The sequence below is a fragment of the Crinia signifera genome, chromosome 4 (genome assembly GCF_055691185.1).
Source record: "Crinia signifera chromosome 4, ASM5569118v1, whole genome shotgun sequence".
NCBI lineage: Eukaryota > Metazoa > Chordata > Amphibia > Anura > Myobatrachidae > Crinia > Crinia signifera.
Genome location: NC_139220.1, coordinates 23,612,517 through 23,633,114, shown reverse-complemented (window position 1 = coordinate 23,633,114; position 20,598 = coordinate 23,612,517). Strand labels below are relative to the sequence as shown.

Genomic DNA, 20,598 nt, shown 5'->3' with positions numbered 1-20,598 from the left:
AAGTGTCTAGGTAGACAGTTAATAGGTCAAAATGGTCAACATGAACAATGTAGATATACTGTAGACAAAAAGTTCAACATGGGAATGGTCGAAACATGATAAGGTTGATAAGAGTTTTACATGTTTTTGTATCAATTTGTAATTTTCATCACATAGACCCCAAAAATGTGTCCCCACGCATGGCTCGCTTCACTCGCCAGGCTTTAAGCAAGGTTCATCACTACTCTACTGCTACACTCGACACATTTTTCCATTTCCAATTGGATTTCATGTGGATGGTAAAGTATGAAAAAGGAAAAAAGACCTCAAGTTAAACTTTTCATATGTTTATTATTTCCATGTCAATCTTTTGCTTTTGTTAACCTTTTGTTTATGTAAACCCTGTCAATATTGACCACGTGGTGTTGAACTATTGACTGTTGACCTAGACACTGTTAGCCTATGGACTGTATACCTTTCTTTAGGGTAGATCTAGATGTTATTGGTTGCATTGAAGATTTAAGGCAGCCTGATGCCAAATAATTCACTGTACTTTAAATTTAGCCATACTACTATTAATAGTATTATTATTATTATTATTATTATTATTATTATTACTCAAAATAGGGCTGTTCTTCACAGCAAGAGCTTGCTTGCTGATAGAATTTGACATTGATATAAAATCTCAGAGACTATTCTCTGTACTTTTATGTACAGTAATAGACTTAATATGCTTCTTTACTTGGCCTTCAAGACACTTCTAAAGATTGCTATAGAGTTTCACATGTTGTGCTACAAACATATGCCTTGGAATTACTGTACAGTAAGTGTGAATTTGTATATATCTCAACATATGTCCAACTTGAAACATAGTAGTGTTTCGAAGTCAGGTGTATATCACATGCAAAAGGAAATAATAATATATGCAAATATTCCATTTAAAACACAAACACCCTCACTTCAAACATTTATTGCTTTGTAATGCAATTGTGATCTTCATTCTAACCCTCCAGGTTTATGGAAAGCAAGTCTAAAATATTCACAAATTTAAATAAACATATGTAATGGCCTATTTTTGTAGCCTAAAATGGATTTAAAGTACTGCATGTCAAACTCTAATGAGGCCCATAGGAAGGAAGTCAATGAAACATACTTAAAACTGACTAAACTAATTTCTCCACTGTGTTTTTTTGGGGGGGTCATGCAGGGAGAACCCCATAGTTTCAATTTCCAAGCAATTTTTAAAAACTTTTTAGGTAATTATTTATTAAATGTCCTAATTCCATCAAAAATCACTTACAGAAGGTACTCCCAAGAGGAACACTGAATGCTGATAGACTTTTGTCCCTCTAACAAAATTACTTGGTTTGCTCACCCACATTTTTTCTACTTTAGTAAGCACATTTTAACAATCCAAATTTTTTATTTTTTTATTTTTTTTTGTATTCTAGCAGAGAACCTCCCTTTGAGCATCTGGAATTCTTTCAGGTGAGATTTTTGATTGATATAAATATTTGCCTTCACAAGTATAAAAAGCTACATACATTTTCATCTTCATTTTATGAAACATTTGAATTAAGAAAATTGTTGTATAGTGATAATTTTAAAATTGGAACTTTATTTTTAATTTGAAAATACTGTAATTTTTCTATGTAGCCAAAATATTCCTTTGCTTAATTATAGGTATATAATTATCTTAATAGAAAGCTATGTTTACATGAGCTTTCACGGTTCACTTGCTACAATCAATAATGTTTTTATTATATGCAGCATGCAGCTTAATAAGCATCAAAAAAGTTTTAATATGGCAGTAACTGGACAATTGAAGATTGTCTGACTATAGCATGAATTTATGACCAGATGAAGATAATAAAAAAATTATAATACATAATTATATAAAATATTGTCAATAATTATTTCCGCATACTGTACAAATGATGCAGTAAACCTTTTCATTAGAAAACATCAAAAAATAAAATAACGAAAATACAGTACATTAGTAAATACTTCAATACTTTAAAGACATGTTTTAAAAATTACTTCATTATTTAACTCTTAATGTGAATTATAATCAAACATAATACTATAATTATTGTATTCTATTTAAATTATTGTGATTCCAAAATGCTGGTTCTACTAGATGGTGAAACTGGCAAAGTATGGGCAAATTTTTTTCCTTAATTTCCAGAAAACCATGTCAAGAAAGATAGATCATATCATAAAAAATATCAACTATCTAAAGTAATTAAGAAATTACTTTTTGCAGCAAAATACATGTTTTAACAGCCATAAATATGATTGAATCAACCCTAGCTAATTCTAGGTTTATTTTAAATTATTATTATTTAAAGTTATTATTTTTTTTTTTTTTGTGGTCCAAAAAATTTGCCCATATGGGTTATGAAAACATTGGAGAAAATGAAGGTACAGGAATGCACAGGGTGCTCTGCTGCACCAGTGATAACAGCTATCATCTGCAATTATGTTTAAGGGTAGTTTTAAGGGTAGTTCAAAACATTTTTCCAAAGTGGAAATAAAAAAATCACTGACTGTATTTTCATGAGCACAAAATAATGAATTTTATGCTGTTGAAAAGCAATAATTAAAATATTAAGTTTTATTTCTAGAATTTTGGAGTTTTTTGACACACAGAGAAAAAATACAAACTCCTGGCTAACTTTAAGGAATATGTTCTGTCTGCCAGGTAATCATCAGAACTCTTAGATTTCTGTGTAGCAGAGAGCAACAGTAATATTTTATCCATTAAGCAAAATTTCGGTAAAGAAAAGTACGCAAGGAGCTTGCTAGAGGACAATTTTCGGGTGTAAAATACTCTCATCACATCTGATGGATATTGGTATGAACATATTTTCAGAGATTTTTTTTTAATAATAAATTGTAATTAAGAAAAATGCTGTGGGAAGACCCCAGTGTGACACTACCCCTAAATTTATACAAATAGACTTATTTTAAACTTTTAGCAAAATTTGGCAAATGATAGATGTATGGGTATACACATTTGCATCATTCATTTAATGGCACCGTTTGTGTAGTGCAGTGAAAATGAGATGACAAATTCATTTTCTTGTGTCAGTTATTCATTTCCAAATGAATATCATCAAATAAGATTTTTTTTACACCAGTGACATTGTGTCAATGCTGCTGAATCAACTTTAGAGTATTATAATATATAACATATAAAATTAGAGAAAACTCTCAATATATTTTTTTTACATGGTAAATCCTTTAAATATATAATATATATATATATATATATATATATATATATATATATATATATATATATTTATATGTGTAAAAATATATTGAATAAAATATAATTTTATTCAATATATTTTTACACATATAAATTCCTATCTCATGGTGTTTCTTTAACTCAAATAATTTGTGAATGCCATTCAGAATTTAGGTTTTCGTAGTTCAATTCAGCAGACACATGCAGTGAATTTCCATTCCAAACACATTATACCTTGAACGAAAACATCCAGAGAAGCTTTTGTTGTATAGATAAGAAAAGAAAATCAGATTTTAGGAGATAAAAAAAGAAAAATGAAAGAAAACAGAACCAAAAAACACATACACAACATTTCAACATATAGAAATATGGAAAATCAAAAATTAATTAATGAATAAAAAAAGACACAAAGTAAAATATAAATGTGTATTAGAAATAGGTACCGTACACCCCAATATTGTGAAAGACCCAACAGTATGGGCTGAATTTACTACAGCTTTCAAAAATGAAATGAGGTGATGTTGCCCATAGCAACCAATCATATTCTATCTATCATTTTGTAGGATGCAATAAATAATAGACAGAATCTGGTTGTTTTGGGCAACATCACCTCTTTAATTTTTTTGGAAGCTTTAGTAAATTTAGCCATAAAAGTTCAATAACACGAGTCACGTTAAAGGAGAACTCCAAGATGTTAAACATTTTCCGCAATAAACCTATGTTTAGGTTTCTCTATTGAGTTTAACAGTAGGGGAGCAATAATTCTTAGGAGATATTTTTTATTTAGTAACACTGATAGCATATTTTTTATCCAAGCATGGATAGCACTGATAGCTGATAGATGTCTGTAGCGCAATGTATTTCAAGCTCTTGTTTTACATTGAAAAAGAGTCCACATAGCTCAAGACACGTTGGCCTACAAACATAGTTGCAGTGATCATTGCCTGTTGGGATTTGGATTGTCTTCCGGTTTTGCTTTCGAGACCAGCAGTGTGCTATCCAGAAAACACGCTGCCTATCACTATCTGAAGCTTCAACTACATTCACCAGATATGACAAAAATCCTTTGTTGCCATAAAAGAATTAGTACCCTTACATGATTTTCCAAGGATACCAATTGTCCTACGTCTGTGGCAGGCAGCACACACCTTGTATTTTTACATTCAGCATTTTGCTGTTTGCAGACCATGCAAGAAATGTGTTATTGATTCTTAAGCATCATTTTATATGTATCACTACTGGCTTCTTATGCATGTAGCCTAGAAATGGTGGGCATCTTTATTCTACCTGAAATTTAGATTTGAGTTTATATTCACCCCTCAAAAGCTAAATCTACCACCACCTCCTTACCATGGTTTAGCCAAGGTGCAAAGTGACTTGGGTTTTTACATTTGCTTTGCTCCCAACTCAACCCAAGAGTGCGGCAGTCATCAAATCAGCCACATCATGTGTGTTTTGAAAATTCATCGGGACATCATAGCCAAAAGATGAGGCAGAGGTCAGCGATTGCATATGGTTCAGGGTTCTGTTGGCGCAGTTTCCATCTGCCTTATTCGGGAATCTATACAAACCTGATAGTTTACGTACTCATCTGATGGTGGGGGACCTGCACATGCACAGGACCTGTTCTATGTATTTTCAGAACAAGTCCCGCACAATCGCTCACAGTTCCCTCTTAGCCACGGCATGATTGAAATGCTGCATTGTTTGGGCGGCGATGATCGGGACCATTCTACAAACTGGTGGCATGACACCCTAGGTTTAAATACTTTGGTTATATGGAGTTCTCTGTTAAATTATATCAATTGGAGTCATAGCATCCTGTAAACTTGAAAGGATTAAAGAAAAGAGCAATAAACAGGCAAGAGATATTTTAAGGGGTGATACCAAAACTGTAAGCGTTAGAAATAAGATGTGATATATGCAAAGAGATTGGACAGACAGAAGATTTGAGTTTATATTTATCAAAATATTCAAATCCATGTAATATATTATGAGCGTACAGCTGGTCAGTTTAATAGAATAGTGGCTGAAAATAATTTGTAATTGGCTCTTCCAAGAGGCTGAGTATATTACGGCTCCATTTAATACATCAGTTGCTAAATCGGGTCCTGCTGGTTTACTGTAACCGGTTTAAAAAAAAAACTAGGATTTCTTTCAATATACTCACTGGATTCTTCTTCTTTTTATCTTTGTCCTTGCTTGGTTTTCTGTTACTGACAAAATAATGTAGAGTTCCGTATTCCACCAAGGCGGAAAATACAAAGATGAAGCAGACTGAGACAAAGAGGTCCATTGCTGTCACATAGGACACCTTGGGTAGAGATTTCCGAGCAATGGTACTCAGTGTAGTCATTGTGAGGACAGTTGTTATGCCTGGTGAGTAAAGGGAAAAAAAGTCAATTTTTTTTCTAGAGAATGCAAATTATTCTTAATTGATTTATGACCTGGAGCAAATCAGGATGATAGTAGTGAGTAGGGTACAGATGGGTTTTCAAAAAATAAGCTGGAGATTTAGCATAACTAGGAGACAGGAAAAAGCAGAGAGAGATAACGGACTTAACAATTAGCTCTTATCTGTCATGTTACAGGATGTGTATGAAAATTAAATTAAGGAACTTTTTGGTTGGCATTTTTGGCTCTCAAATTTTTCCTTCTCCAAGCTTTAAAATGTCTCCCATTGAGCAGAGTAATGATTATGATGGTTATTATCAATATTATTATGATTTTATTATTGTTGCAGTAGTATTAGGGGGATATCCTATTAGTGGCGATAGCTCAACCCACGTTGATGGGTACACTTATCACCCAAAAAAGCCGTTTATTGCAGGTATGCGCACTCCAGTTTTTTTTTATACCTTTCCCATTTGAAAATGTAGTAAACAGGTGACCAGCGATGGGTACAGTTCAGTGAAAAGTACAGAAGGCTTACAGTAAAGTATAATAAAAAGATTTTTTGGACTTAAAATGTGTTATATTGCTGCAACATGCCCTTTTTATAAACACACAAAAAGAAAAAAAATCAAGCTTATGTAAACTGAATGCTCACATATATTTTGGGGTCAATTAAAGGCACTTTCAAAAACCTTGCAAAAACAACTGATTAATCCCACCCGCAAGCCTAAAAATACTCTAAAGAACCCCATTTAAAACTGTTCCATATCTTGTACCCCTATTTCCATCACTTTGCACTTTGCACTTACCCCAAAACTGACATCTCATTATTGCCTAATTAAAAGTAAATAAAAACTTCAAATTGCCTAGTCATTAAGCCCGGGTGGCTAAGGGGTTCTTAACCAAGTCCAATATTGTTTACCCTAAAAGAGAGATTCTCCCCAACTTTTTACCTGCTCAGAGTAGGTGAAGATGAATTTGCGATAAAAGCCTATGGAGAATTATTTCATGCACATAATAATATCCTATCCTATGGAATGCCCTTCAACGCACAATAAGACTCTCCGCTAGCCTCGAAACTTTCAAGTGTTCCCTGAAAACACACCTCTTCAGGCAAGCCTATCATAATTAGGTTCTACACACATAACCCTCTGAGGCACTTATGTATTATATAGCTTCCCTTCTGGACTTGTAACTTGGTGGGACTGCCGTGCTATTACTGATGCCTATCCTTGTGTTTCCCTCCTAGATTGTAAGCTTGCAGCAGGGCCCTCCTACCTCCAAGTCTGTCTGTTGTTACCCAGTTTGTTTTATTACTGTCTACTATTGTAAAGCGCAACTAAATCTGCTGCGCTATATAAGACACTGTAACGAAATCTGCTGCGCTATGTAAGACACTGTAAATAAATAAATAAATAAATATAGTTGCGATAAAGAACTTCACAAATTCATAATTTTACTGAAAAAAAATGCATTAAATACAATATCCCCATTAGTAGAAAGAGTAGAAGTAGTTGTATTTTGTTTTTGTTATCTTTAAAATTTTAGCTGCATATAATTATTTATCAAATTGTTACTTACCCAAAGATGTTCTAGCTGGAACAGCATCTTTGTTAATCCAAAAAGACACCCAGGAAAGAACAACAATAAGCGTGCAAGGTATATAAGTCTGTATCGTGAAATAACCCATCCTTCTGCTCAGATCAAAGTATACAGCCATTACAACATAGTCCCCTGCAACATAACAGACAGGCATGTTTATGAATCATTGAATAAAACAGAAAGGACAGCTGACATTTAATTACAGTCAAATTAGTCTATTACTATGGAGTATGAAAATAACCAGAGCAAAGGCCATTGTCATCTACGGAAAAAATTGTTTAGTCTCGTATTACTTAGCTGGGCTACATGTGTGTAATAATCAGTGGCACCTAACATATCATAAATCATTTTTGTTGCATGAAGTAGTGTATAAAATTCTAAAAAATAACCATTGAGAGCAGCAGTTTTATTTTTGTTCCGGTAGGTGTATTTAATTTCAAATCCTTCATTAACAAAGACTAATATGGCTGGTCATACACTTGCAATTTTGTCAGATTTCACAGATTCCAAAGTATCAGGCCAAGAAATTGGGTAAAAAGTCTCATGTGTTTGACATCCAATCCAATGCCCATTTCTGTGTGCATCGGATCCAGAGATTGAATCTGCTGCACATAAGATATATCAGATTTGATTTCCCTTAAACTCCCCCGGCAGCTCTCAGAGAGTCCTTGGGGGGAATTCAAGAAAGATACACTGCAAAACCAATTTGATTTTGAACTCTAAAGGATTGCCGCTTTAAAAAAACTGGAGATTTCTTTCCAAATCTCTAACTTTCTGAATCTCTCATCCTATTAAATTTCACCCCTTCTGTGCTATTTTTACATGCAATAAATCTCTTGCGATAAGTTGCATGTAAAAATGGCACATCAAGTACCAAGTCAGATAAAAGGACTACCGGGGAGCTGCCAAGGGGGTTCAAGGAAAATCCGATGAAACTTGTGCCTTAGACAAGTAGCACTAATGTATGGGAGGCCTGAACAGTAGCAGTGGTCAAACTGCAGTCTGACATAAAGAACTATAGCCCTGTACACAATGGACAAATCAAGCTACCTCTGATATAGTTAATTATATCGGTAATGCCGCCAGCCAAACGATTTAGCGCATACACACTGAGCAATATCATTTAGTGATGACACTGGGTCCACCACAAAGCATGCAGTCACTGGTAATATTGTCAGATTGAGCTGCATGCATAGACAAAGAGGGGTCATTAATGTTCTACATGAACATACATCATTTGTCGTTTGGTGCATACACACTTGGCAGCTCTGCCCTTGTATGCAGATCCTGTCCCAGCCGTCACCATTTGGATTAAAATGCCCATAATTGGCTTTGCAGAGTCAATCACCTGTGTACAAAGACTCAGCATTGTAAATCATTAAATTGTAACAGTTCTCTATGGTGGTGCAGAATGGCCCCAGGGAACTGGGGGAATAGCACTATAATTTCTGTGCATGAGATTGCAGTCGCAGGTTCAGACATGCCCCCGAAAATGGTCATGACATGCTTGTGGTTTTGCCGCCACTCCCCGTTAACTTCGGAAAATGGTCCCCGCCCGTCAATCACTTTTTGACCATCGTCACTTGTGAATCACCACGCATGTGAAGAGCAAAGTGACGCATGGACAGACGCCAGTAATCATTCAACTGCGTACATATTGGAATTATGTTCATCTCTAAATTAAGCTCTATAAATACAGAGCTCATTTTTTTTTTGCAAACTTAATTAAAAATACTTCTTCCTTGACAATCACATAGCATTAGTTAAATCCATATTTTGATGTAGTTCAGAGCAACTGATGAGACAATGTTCTATGATAAAAGAAACAAAACTCTGTCTTACTTGTAAGGAGGATTAATTTCACGGCATTGAATTAAAATTTAAAAAACACGGTTGAATAGAACAAATTAATTATTTTCTCTTTCATAAAGGTAAAATAAGAGGATGTGTAGAGAAATTAAAATGTAACACAGATAAGAATTTAGCTCTAATGTGAACTTGGGTTTCCAAATAAATGTGATTTCATCTACTGATAATCATTCAATATCAGTAGTGTGTTAAATAACACAATAAAGGTCCTTAGTTTTATTATAAATATTGTGTTTTCTAATTATAAATACAGGTAGACCACGGTTAATCCGGTACCCTTAGTTCTAGCACTGTGCTGGATTATCCATTTTGCCGGATTATTGGTGGAATGTACAGTACAGTGGCATTCCAACAGCTTTCACTCCAACTTCCCATTACCTAAACCCAGGGGCGGATTGGGAATTAAAACCAGCCCGGGAAATATCTTGAAGCAGCCCTAAAGGGGGGGAGGGTGTTGTTGTGCACCGAAGGAGCGCCTAATTTTGGGAGGCGTGGCCTATCAATATGGGGGTGTGGCCTATTTCAATGAGGTCACGCCCAATTTTTGCCGCTGTGGGGGCATGGATAGTGGCTATGTCCCCAGCCCCTCAGGCTGCAGAATAGGCGCATGCGTACAGGGTTTATTCTGCAGCCTGTGGGGCTGGGGAGTTAGAGACAGGGGGTGACAGGGGGTCTCCCAACTGTCCCCCCCGCGCCGTGGGACACTGAGTATGGGCCACCTCCCTTGAACACACTATGCACTATAACAAGAGGGCCCGTTTTTCTATCGAAAAACCTGTACACCGGCGGGGGTGCAGGGTGCGGACACTACTCACCACCGCTTCCATCGACATCCAGTGGCCGCAGCTGCTCACACAGTGCAGCATAGCCCAAAACAAATATGGCCGCCGCATATGTGCATTTAATATATGCATATATGCGGCGGCCATATTTGTTTTGGGCAATGCTGCCATTTGTGACCAGGCTGGGCTGCGGCCACTTCTAACCAAGGTAAGCGGCCCAGCCAGAGGGAAATCTGGTCCGGCCCACCGGGAAACAGCCCGGTTTCCCGGTGGGCCAATCCGCCTCTGCCTAAACCTCTCCCACAGAATGACTTTCTACAGCATTAACGTGCCCTCTTGCAGAATCAGGGGGGATGGTAGTGCGCCACTGGCACACCCTTTCTTCAAAACTTTTGAGAATTGCATAAGCATAAATTTTGCCCATCCGTTGGACAGGCCCTAAGACTAGTCTTATATATTTTCTAAGACCAAAATATGTTTAACGTTTTAAAGGGTACAGAAACTCCCTCAAGAGAAAATTAAAATGCAGCCATCTAAACAATATTACAACTATACACCATGATAAATCATATATATTGTGTTAATGAAGGAATAGCTAAGCATTTGCCATAGTACATGGTCTTATAGTTCAACAATACACTTTGTTGAAGTGTATAGCGAACACTACGTTTATTTAAACTATTATGCAGATATTGATTTGAGAGTAGATCATGTTGTATAAGTGGCCAAGCCACAGAATGATTGATTGTCCTCCTGATCTCTAAGAAAGTAACTATAGAAATAAAATATTAGTGCAGCCATCTATACAATCACCGGGTCTTTATCAGTGGTGGCTCCGGAAGTGGGGCTCCAGAACTGTCCAAAATTCAACTGGGGAGCCACACCAACTGCTATTGAGTCCCAGCCATCGCAAAGTTTGACATCATTTGGGGTGGCAGTTGGTGTTGCTCCCCTTTTTGAAATTGGACTGTGCTTTAGCCCCACCTCTGGAGCTGACACTGGTCACTAATCTATCAATGCCCTAAGATTACGACATTTACAGCTTGTTGTTAATGATGGAATATCTCAAATAGTAACATTTTGTAAGATCTTATACAGTAGTTCAACGACACAATTTACTTATGTTGCCCATATAAAAGTGAGAAATTGGATGCGATCCATGCGATTATGATAAAATGCTGGGTACTTGTGTATTTTGGCGGTGCCCGATTTGTGCATCGTACGATGAATGTATCGCATCGCATCGCATGCCATGTACCCGATGGCATGCGATGCGACGCGATTTTGACCCCCTATACGATGAAAAATCGTATAATCACCCTAAAGGGTGCTTTTGAGCACCCTAATGGGTGCTTACAATGTTAAACGCACCCCCATGCCACCCCCCCACTATAAACGTGAACCCGAAGCGTGGCGAACGCAGCGAGCCCGCGAGGGGCGGCGGTACGCGTCCTACGACCTTTTCATACCCCCACTATCCACGTCGGTGTGGAGTTGAGAATAGATCAGTGTGGCGAGCGCAGCGAGCCACCGAGCCCGAAGCGTGGCGAGCGGACGCGGATACCTTCACAGGTAAACGCGTCCCTTTGCGGGCTTCACAGGTATCCGCGTCCCCTCGCGGGGCTCGCTGCTCTCGCCACGCTTCGGGCTCAGTGGCTCGCTGCGCTCGCCGACGTGGATAGTGGGGGTATGAAAAGGTCGTAGGACGCGTACCGCCGCCCCTCGCGGGCTCGCTGCGCACGCCACGCTTCGGGTTCACGTTTATAGTGGGGGGGTGGCGTGGGGGTGCATTTAACATTGTAAGCACCCATTAGGGTGCTTAACATTGTATAAGCACCCATTAGGGTGCTTATACAATGTTTCATCGCATCGCATCGTATGGCATTGTATGCCATGTACAATGGCATACAATTTGAAAATTGTATGCCATCGTACACTAACCAACGAAATCGCGTCGCATCGCATACCATCGCATGCGTTATGGTATGCGATGCGATGGGCGCCGCCAAAATACACAAGTACCAAATGCTGCGACATCTCATGGATCGCCTGCCATTGCATGTGTCACCCGATGCGATGCACCTGGACCCGCCAGTTGAATGTCACATCACCAGATATTATGTACTGCACAAAATGTCTATCGCATCGCATGTGCAATCACATATGGTCTTTAAACACAGGTGAGCCATCGCAGTGCACCTTTCCCTACCCCTCTGTGCGCCACGATGCTGCATTTCAAAAGATTAGTCAGCTCTCTGATTGGCTGAGAGAGCTCTTTCAGCCAATCAGCAGCACCCCAATGTGAGGCCTCTGATTGTCTGAGGAAGCTCTCTCAATCAATCAGAGGACAGTGAGCTCTCTCAGTCAATCAGAGGGCCGCTCAGTCTTTTGAATATCTTTTTCAAATTCTACCATACGCCACCAGCTCCGCTGACTACTGCCGCACGCCGCCAGCTCCACTGACTACCGTCGCTCGCTGCCAGCTCCAGTGACTACTGCCACCCGCCCTGCTGACCACTTCCAGTTACCGCCAACAGTCTCCTGCCCCCCACCACGTCCCAGCAGGGGAAAAAAGCACTTCAGATGGGAAATACTTGTGTCTGGGCACCATTATAATTCAACAACACAATTTATTGAATAAAGCATATAGCCACCAGTTAAGGTCCACACACTGGACGATTTTGCCCTGCGTGTATGGACAGCGATGATTACTGCATACACACTGAGCGGCTTACCCCCTTCCCAACGCTATCAGCGGAGGGCAGAAGGCACAGCATAGCACAGCACTATGGAAATCCGTCTACAAAGCCGCTCATCTGCTGGTAGTACAAGAAGATAACGGCTTTCCTGGCTATGATGTGGGAGAACGCATCACCACTCACCTCTCATCGCCAAGATGTACAAACTGGGCGGCTTTGAGCTGAAAGCCACTCAAAACACCAAGTTTGAGCTGCTTTCAGCTCAAAATCGCCCAGTGTGTATGGACCTTAAGTTTACTAAAACTACTATGCAGATATTGATTTGAGTGCAACTTAAGTTGAATAGCTGGTCAAACTACAGAACTATTGATATCTTCTGCTACCAAGTGTAAGATGCAAATATCTCTAAATGATGTCAGGTTAGGTGCACATTGATGTTATGCAATTACAATATTTTTTATCAAAAGTTAAGTCCATGTAAATGAATATACAAATAAAACAAGCTTTTTCTGGGCATTTAACATTGCACTAAAGTACAAAAGTACATAAAAAAAAACTTTTATATTCCAATTCTGATGTCTTATCTGATGTCTAAAGGTGCATACACACTGTACAATTTTTGGGACCAATTTCATGGAAAGACATTTCCCTTGAACCCAGTGTCCTGGACTAAAGATATTGACGAAAGATATTGACGACAGATGAAAGACAAAAGATCTAGCTACAGTTTATAGGCTCTTTTTGAAAGATATCCAAATTGATCTGCATGCACAGTTGACGAACAGCCTTGATGAACAACTGGCGGGTATGCGCATCATCATTCATCGTTTGTTGCAAACGTACTGAAAGATATTTTGACCAATTTCGTTCTGAATAGCCAAAATGAACGAAATTGGTCAAAAAAGTTGGTCAAAAAAAATTGTACAGTGTGTATGCACCTTTAGTGAGTTTGAAAATGTGTAGTTATCTCAAATGGAATGCACAGAAAATGGAATGAGATGTTTTAATTAGCATTTACAAACTTTATAAACATCCATGTATATGACTTGAAATAAAAATGCTTCCTTTGCTAACAATTCATGATTGAAAACTGATTGTAAAAGTGTCTACATGCAAATAAACCAAACATATTGGGTGAAATTTAATAGGATGAGAGAATCAGAAAGTGAGAGATTTGGTAAGAAATCTCCAGGTTTTTTAAAGCGGCAATCATTTACACTGCAAAATCAAACTGGTTTTGCAGTGTAAATGATTGCCGCTTTAAAAAACCTGGAGATTTCTCAGAACGAGTGAAAGAACGAGTGGAAGAAATTAAACATCTTGTATGAACATGAAATCTACAGAAAAGGGATTAAATATATCCTTGAAAACAGCTTAAACTGTGCACCTGCTCTTCTCTTATGAGGCCTACACACGGGGCAATTTCAAAGCATTTTCTGAGAAATCTCACTAAATCGCTTAGAAAATGCCCCTACATCGCTCCGTGTTGCTATCACCCAGCGATTAATATCCAGCATCAAGTTAATCACTGGTCAGGGCCAGTGTTCTCACTGGCTCTAACAGATTGCTCAGCGCTGACACAACGATGTGCAGTGCTGTGTGCTGAGCGATCTGAGCAATCTACATTGCTCAGAATGCTCAGCAACATCTCCTCGTGCGTAGGCCCCTTTATTCCCTTTTTTTGGTGTATCCAGTTACATGTTCAAAAAGTTACCTATGCAGAAAGTTGTTGAGCGATTTCTTTACCGTGTTAATTAATAAATTGATTGATCATGTTCAAAATGTTACCTATGGGCAGATATTAAAGGCTGCACAAAATATCTGTCGCATTGCATGTGCGATCACATATGGTTTTTAAACACATGCAATCGCTCGCAATGGGATGAGCGATCTCTCACTCACCCTGGCGAGCCCCGGTCCCCTCTGCCATGCACCGTTCCTTACTGCCGCATTTCGAAAGATTGTGCAGCCCTCTGATTGGCTGAGAGAGCTCTCTGCATCAATCAGCGGCCACCCCATTATAATGTGATAAGAGGGACGTCCAGTCTTTTAAAATTAGGTGTAAAATTAGGTGTAACTGAACATAAAATTAAAACAAACAAGCTTTTTTTGTGCATTTATCATTGCACTAAAGTACATTTAAATAAAAAAAAAAAACTTTTATGTTCCAATTAGGATGTCTTTTCTGATGTGAGGTGAGGTTCAAAATGTGTATTTATCTCAAATGGAATGCACAGATAATGGAATGTGATGTTTCATTTTGCATGTACAAACTGTATTAACTTCCATGTGTATGGCTTGAAATAAAAATGCTTCTTTTGCTAAAAATGCATGATTGAAAGACTGATTGTAAAATCATCATCTACGCGCAACTAAACCGAACCTAATATGCGTACGGAAATCCAGTGCAGTATTTTTCTGCATTTTATATATGATAACATGCAATAATACATATATTGTGATAAATCAATGTACACATAGCCTAAGAAGTTAGAATTGGCTGAATTATTGGAGTGTCAATAAAATAGAGGAAGGAGACAGGTGGCGAGGAGGATGGGTATAAGCATAAGAACGAGTGAATGACATTAAACATTTTGTATAAGCAGAAAATCTACAGAAAAGGGATTAAATCTACCCTTGAAAACAGCTTAACCTGTACACCTGCTCTTCTCTTATTCCTATATATAAAATGTACTGTAAGTTTTATGTTGGGTATCCAGTTAATTATTCAAAAAGTTGTTGAGGGTTTTCTTTACTCTGTTAATGAATTAACAAATTAATCAATCATGTTCAAAAAGTTACCGTTGTAGAAAGTTTTTATTTTTTACTCTGTTAATTAATTAATAAATTGATCAATAACAAAAGAATGAAAGCTAAACGTATATATTTGTACACTTTCCAACAAAGGAATATCATTATTTTAAGAAGCGTCTGTCTACTAGAAGTTGTAAAAGACTGTTAACTTCTTCATTGCTAAGGACAAGTTGGAATCCTCCTTAGCAATGAAGAAGTTTTCAAAACAGGATTAGATCAAAGACTGGGGCGAATACAGTGAAATCCGGAAAGTATTCACTTTTTACACATTTTGTTCTGTTACAGCGTTAAACCAAAATGTTATAAATTCAATTTTCCCTCAAAATTCTACACACAATACCCCATAATGACAAAGTAAAAAAACGTTTTTAGGAGATTTTTTTTTCAAATTTATAAAAAAAAAAAAAATATCACATTTACATAAGTATTTACAGCCTTTGCTCAATACTTTGTTGAAGCACCCTTGGTACCCTCAATTAATTTTGAATATGATTCCACAAGCTTGGTACACCTGTCGCCAATTCCTCTTTGCGGCGCCTATCAAGCTTCACCAGATTGGATGTGAAGCGTCCGTGCACAGCCATTTTATGATTTCTCCAGAGATGGATTCAAGTCTGGGCTCTGGCCACTTGGGGACAGTCACAGAGTTGTCCTGAAGCCACTCCTTTGATATCTTGGCTGTGTGCTTATGGTCATTGCCCAGCTGAAAGATGAATGTTGCCTCAGTCTGAGGTCAAGAGCGCTCTGGAGCAGGTTTTCATCCAGGATGTATTTGTACATTGCTGCATTCATCTTTCGCTTCTACACAATCCGGCAGCAAAGAGGACAGCGAGGGACCAGGAAGACAGGTAAGAGTGTATTGCGGGTTGGACGGGACGCCAGCCTCCCGCAACACCTACCTGATTCGTCCAACCAAGACTGCGACTCTTTGTTTCACCTGCCACATCCCCATCCATTGCCCCAATCACCCTAACACCAAAAAAGGACATAGACTGAGTCCCTATTTTTGTCACTATCTATTCTCTGTGAGGAAGGTCTCCTCACCTGTAACAAGCCGCACCCACACAGAGTATAACCACTCAAGCAGTGAGCGCCAGCTACAACCACTGTATTTCCCTCTATCCTGACTAGTCTTCCAGTTCCTGTTGATGAAAAATATCCCAACAACATGTTGCTGTCACCGACATGCTTAACCTTAGGGATGGTATTGGCCTGCTGATGAGCAGTGCCTGGTTTCCTCCAAACATGACGACTGGCATTAAGACCAGATAATTTTGTTTCTCATGGTCTCAGATTCCTTCATGTGCAATTCGGTAAACTCCAGGGGGGGTGCCATGTGCTTTTTACTTAGGAGTGGCCACTCTACCATACAGGCCTGATTGGTGGATTGCTGCAGATATGGTTGTCCTTCTGGAAAGTTCTCCTCTCTCCACAGAGGAATGCTGTAACTCTGAAAGAGTGACCATCAGGTTCTAGGTCACCTCCCTGATGAGGGCCCTTCTCCCCTAATCACTTAGTTTAGATGGCCGGCCAGCTCTAGGAAGAGTCCTGGTGGTTCCAATCTTCTTCCATTTACAGGTGATGAAGGCCACTGTGCTGATTGGGACCTTCAAAGCAGCAGATGTTTTCTGCACCCTTCCCCAGATATATGCCTCAAGACAAATCTGTCTCAGGGGTCTACAGACAATTTCTTTGACTTCATGCTTGGTTTGTGCTCTGACATGCGCTTTCACTCGTGGAACCTTATACAGTCAGGTGTGCGTATTTCCAAATCATGTCCAATCAACTGACTGTACCACAGGTGGACTCCAATAAAGCTGTAGGAACATTACAAGGATGATCAGTGGAAACAGGATGCACCTGAGCTCAATTTGGAGCTTCATGTAAAATACTGTGAATACTTATGTTCATGTGATTTCTCAGTTTTATATTTTTAATAAATTAGCAAAAAGCTCCCAAATTTTTTTTTTTCACATTGTCATTATGGGATATTGTGTGTAGAATTTTGAGGGAAAAATGAATTTATTCCATTTTGGAATATGGAAAAATGTGGAAAAAGTGAAGCGCTGTGAATACTTTCTGGATGCGCTGTACTTACATGTCTTCTACCGAGGAGATGAGGGATAAGGCAGGACAATGATGATAACATGAAGCCCCACCTCCTCCCAGATGCTACACACAGAAATGTCCTAAGATCCAGGAAATAAGGGTGAGCCGTATCATCCCACATCATAGCACACAGAGACTTATAGGCACTCTGATTTGAGTTCCTATGTGTCAACCGGGTAACTCTGAAAATTATTATAATGCTCAGGAATTAAGGAGGATCACACCCATCCTCCATTCTGTGGAAAGCTACATTTCATTGGGATACTACATTGGCCCAAAGACTTACCCTGCAGAAGAGGTTCAATACAATTTCAGTATCCTAACATCTCAAAACAGTGTGTAAACCAAAACCCTGACACAATGCCGATGAATGCCCAAGGTGAGTATTAGCGTTGGGGATAGGGTTAGTTTTAGGCACCAGGGGAGAGTGTCAGTGTTTAGACAGGGCCGGCACTACAATAAGGCAACTTTGGTAGTTGCCTAGGGTGCCAGGATCTGTGAGGGGTACCACTAAGTCTACCTATTACAAAATAAAGGATGTCTATGAGGAACACATCCTTGTTAAATTGAATACAGGTGGCAGCTGTGAAACATCTAAGATGCCACCTGCACAGTTACATGCAGGGTCGGTTCTACCATTAGGCAGCTTTAGGCAGCTGCCTAGGGTGCCGGGATCTGGGGGGCACCAACAAGTCTGCCTATCAAAAAAATCAAGGCTGTCTATGAGGATCCTTGTTGTACTTAATATAGGTGGCTGCGGTGGAACTTCTAAGACCTCACCTCAATACTTTCCCTTGAGCCATACTTCCCTACCATTGCTGCCCCCTCCTCCTTGTACTCTGTTGTGGGTGACAAAGGGAGGTCTCCAGGGAAAGCAGGGGACTTTCCCACCTTTCCGGGGTGGGGCTGGGAGGACCACCCGATTTTTGGGAGCCTGGTTGGAAATGGGTATTGATGGCAGTATGAGGGGGGTGGGGTACAGTAGGTTGAAGTTTTGTCTAGGGTGCTGAAAAGCCTTACACCGTCCCTGGTTACATGAGCATTTGGTGGCAGTGTGGGGTTGGGCAGCAGTAGATTGAAGTTTTGCCTAGAGTGCTGTGAAACCTTACACCGGTCCTGTGTTTGGTTGCCCGTTATGGTTAGGCTGTAGCAGTGGTCGGATATGGTTAAAATAATCACTGGGATCTGCCGCACTGATTGTAAGCTTCACTGGGGAAGGGACTAATGTGACTGTTCAAATATTCTCTGTAAAGCTCTAAGGAATATGAATATATAAATAACTGTAAAAAATATATATAAATAAATAAATGAATGGGGACATAAATATGTGGCTCTTTGCTATTATCTGTAATGTTAGGGGCTGTATAAATACGGCAAAATTTGAGAGTCACTAAGTTAAACAATATCAAGAATACTCAGTTAAACAATATCAAGAATACTCAAAATAAAGGTTAGGGTTAATGTCAAAATATAGATGATCACATGATCCAATACTCTGGAGAATGCCGAGATTATTTACAATGGTACTTGTGTAGTTTCACGGCGCCAGCATGGCCGTGCACCTGAGTCCCCTTGCGGGGCTCACTGCACTCACCCGCGCTACACGCTACGGGCTCGGTGACTCGCTATGCTCGCCACACTATCTAAAATCAACTCCATGCCAACGTGGATAGTGGGGATATGAACTAGCCACGTTGGCATGGAGTTTATTTTAGAAAGTGCGCCATGTGCCAACCCGGAAGTAGCGCGTGGCCATGCTGGCGCCATGAAACTACACAAGTACCGAATACTCAAAATAAAGGTTAGGGTTAATGTCAAAATATAGATGATCACATGATCCAATACTCTGGAGAATGCCGAGATTATTTACAATGGTACTTGTGTAGTTTCACGGCGCCAGCATGGCCGTGCACCTGAGTCCCCTTGTGGGGCTCACTGCACTCACCCACGCTACACGCTACGGGCTCGGTGACTCGCTATGCTCGCCACACTATTTAAAATCAACTTCATGCCAACGTGGATAGTGGGGATATGAACTAGCCACGTTGGCATGGAGTTTATTTTAGAAAGTGCGCCATGTGCCAACCCGGAAGTAGCGCGTGGCCATGCTGGCGCCATGAAACTACACAAGTACCGAATACTCAAAATAAAGGTTAGGGTGAATGTCAAAATATAGATGATCACATGATCCAATACTCTGGAGTATGCCGAGATTATTTACAATGGTACTTGTGTAGTTTCACGGCGCCAGCATGGCCATGCACCTGAGTCCCCTTGCGGGGCTCACTGCACTCACCCGCGCTACACGCTACGGGCTCGGTGACTCGCTATGCTCGCCACACTATCTAAAATCAACTCCATGCCAACGTGGATAGTGGGGATAGGAACTAGCCACGTTGGCATGGAGTTTATTTTAGAAAGTGCGCCATGTGCCAACCCGGAAGTAGCGCGTGGCCATGCTGGCGCCATGAAACTACACAAGTACCGAATACTCAAAATAAAGGTTAGGGTGAATGTCAAAATATAGATGATCACATGATCCAATACTCTGGAGAATGCCGAGATTATTTACAACTACTCTATCTTTGGGGAAAATTAAAATATGATCACGGCAAACATCTAGAATTGATGCCATACCCAGGGCCGTTGAGACAGGATCTGAAGGGGGCGTGGTCAAATATAAACACCCCCAAAACAAAAAAAATGGAATATGCCTTGCACGACATGTGAAAGCGTAAGCTGTATGCAGAAAAGCAGGATATTTGTCCCCAACCATGCACCTGGCTGGGCCACCCCAACAGGCCTTACCCTGGGTAATTAGCTACCACCAGTGGCGTATTTATAATGGGTGCAGTATTTGCAGTGCACACAAGTGTCTGATTCCAGGGGGGGGGCACACAGCACATGCTGTACCCATTTTTTTAATACTTACCCCTCCGGAGTACAGCGCTACGTAAATTGCCGGAAAAATGTCCTCCGCACCAGACTCTATACATATACCCTATTGCTGGCAGAGTGGCTGGGGCTTGGATGGAGCATGCAGGGCCGGCACCACCACTAGGCAGCATTAGGCATTTGCCTAGGGCGCCGGCCA

At 39.7% G+C, this 20,598-nt stretch overlaps 1 protein-coding gene across 2 annotated transcripts in view; it reads right to left on the bottom strand.

Moving 5' to 3' along the window:
• GABRG2 (gamma-aminobutyric acid type A receptor subunit gamma2) overlaps positions 1 to 20,598 on the bottom strand; it is a 132,246-nt gene that overhangs the window by 9,000 nt on the left and 102,648 nt on the right. Inside the window, exons 7-9 of one of the 2 annotated variants that reach the window (XM_083181410.1) lie at positions 7,211 to 7,363; positions 5,406 to 5,611; positions 3,470 to 3,493 (exon numbers count right to left, since the gene is read on the bottom strand). In XM_083181410.1, the coding sequence (XP_083037536.1) occupies positions 3,470 to 3,493; positions 5,406 to 5,611; positions 7,211 to 7,363 (383 nt within the window). The remainder of the gene's footprint in view (positions 1 to 3,469; positions 3,494 to 5,405; positions 5,612 to 7,210; positions 7,364 to 20,598) is intronic. The other variant, XM_083181411.1, reaches the window with a different exon arrangement.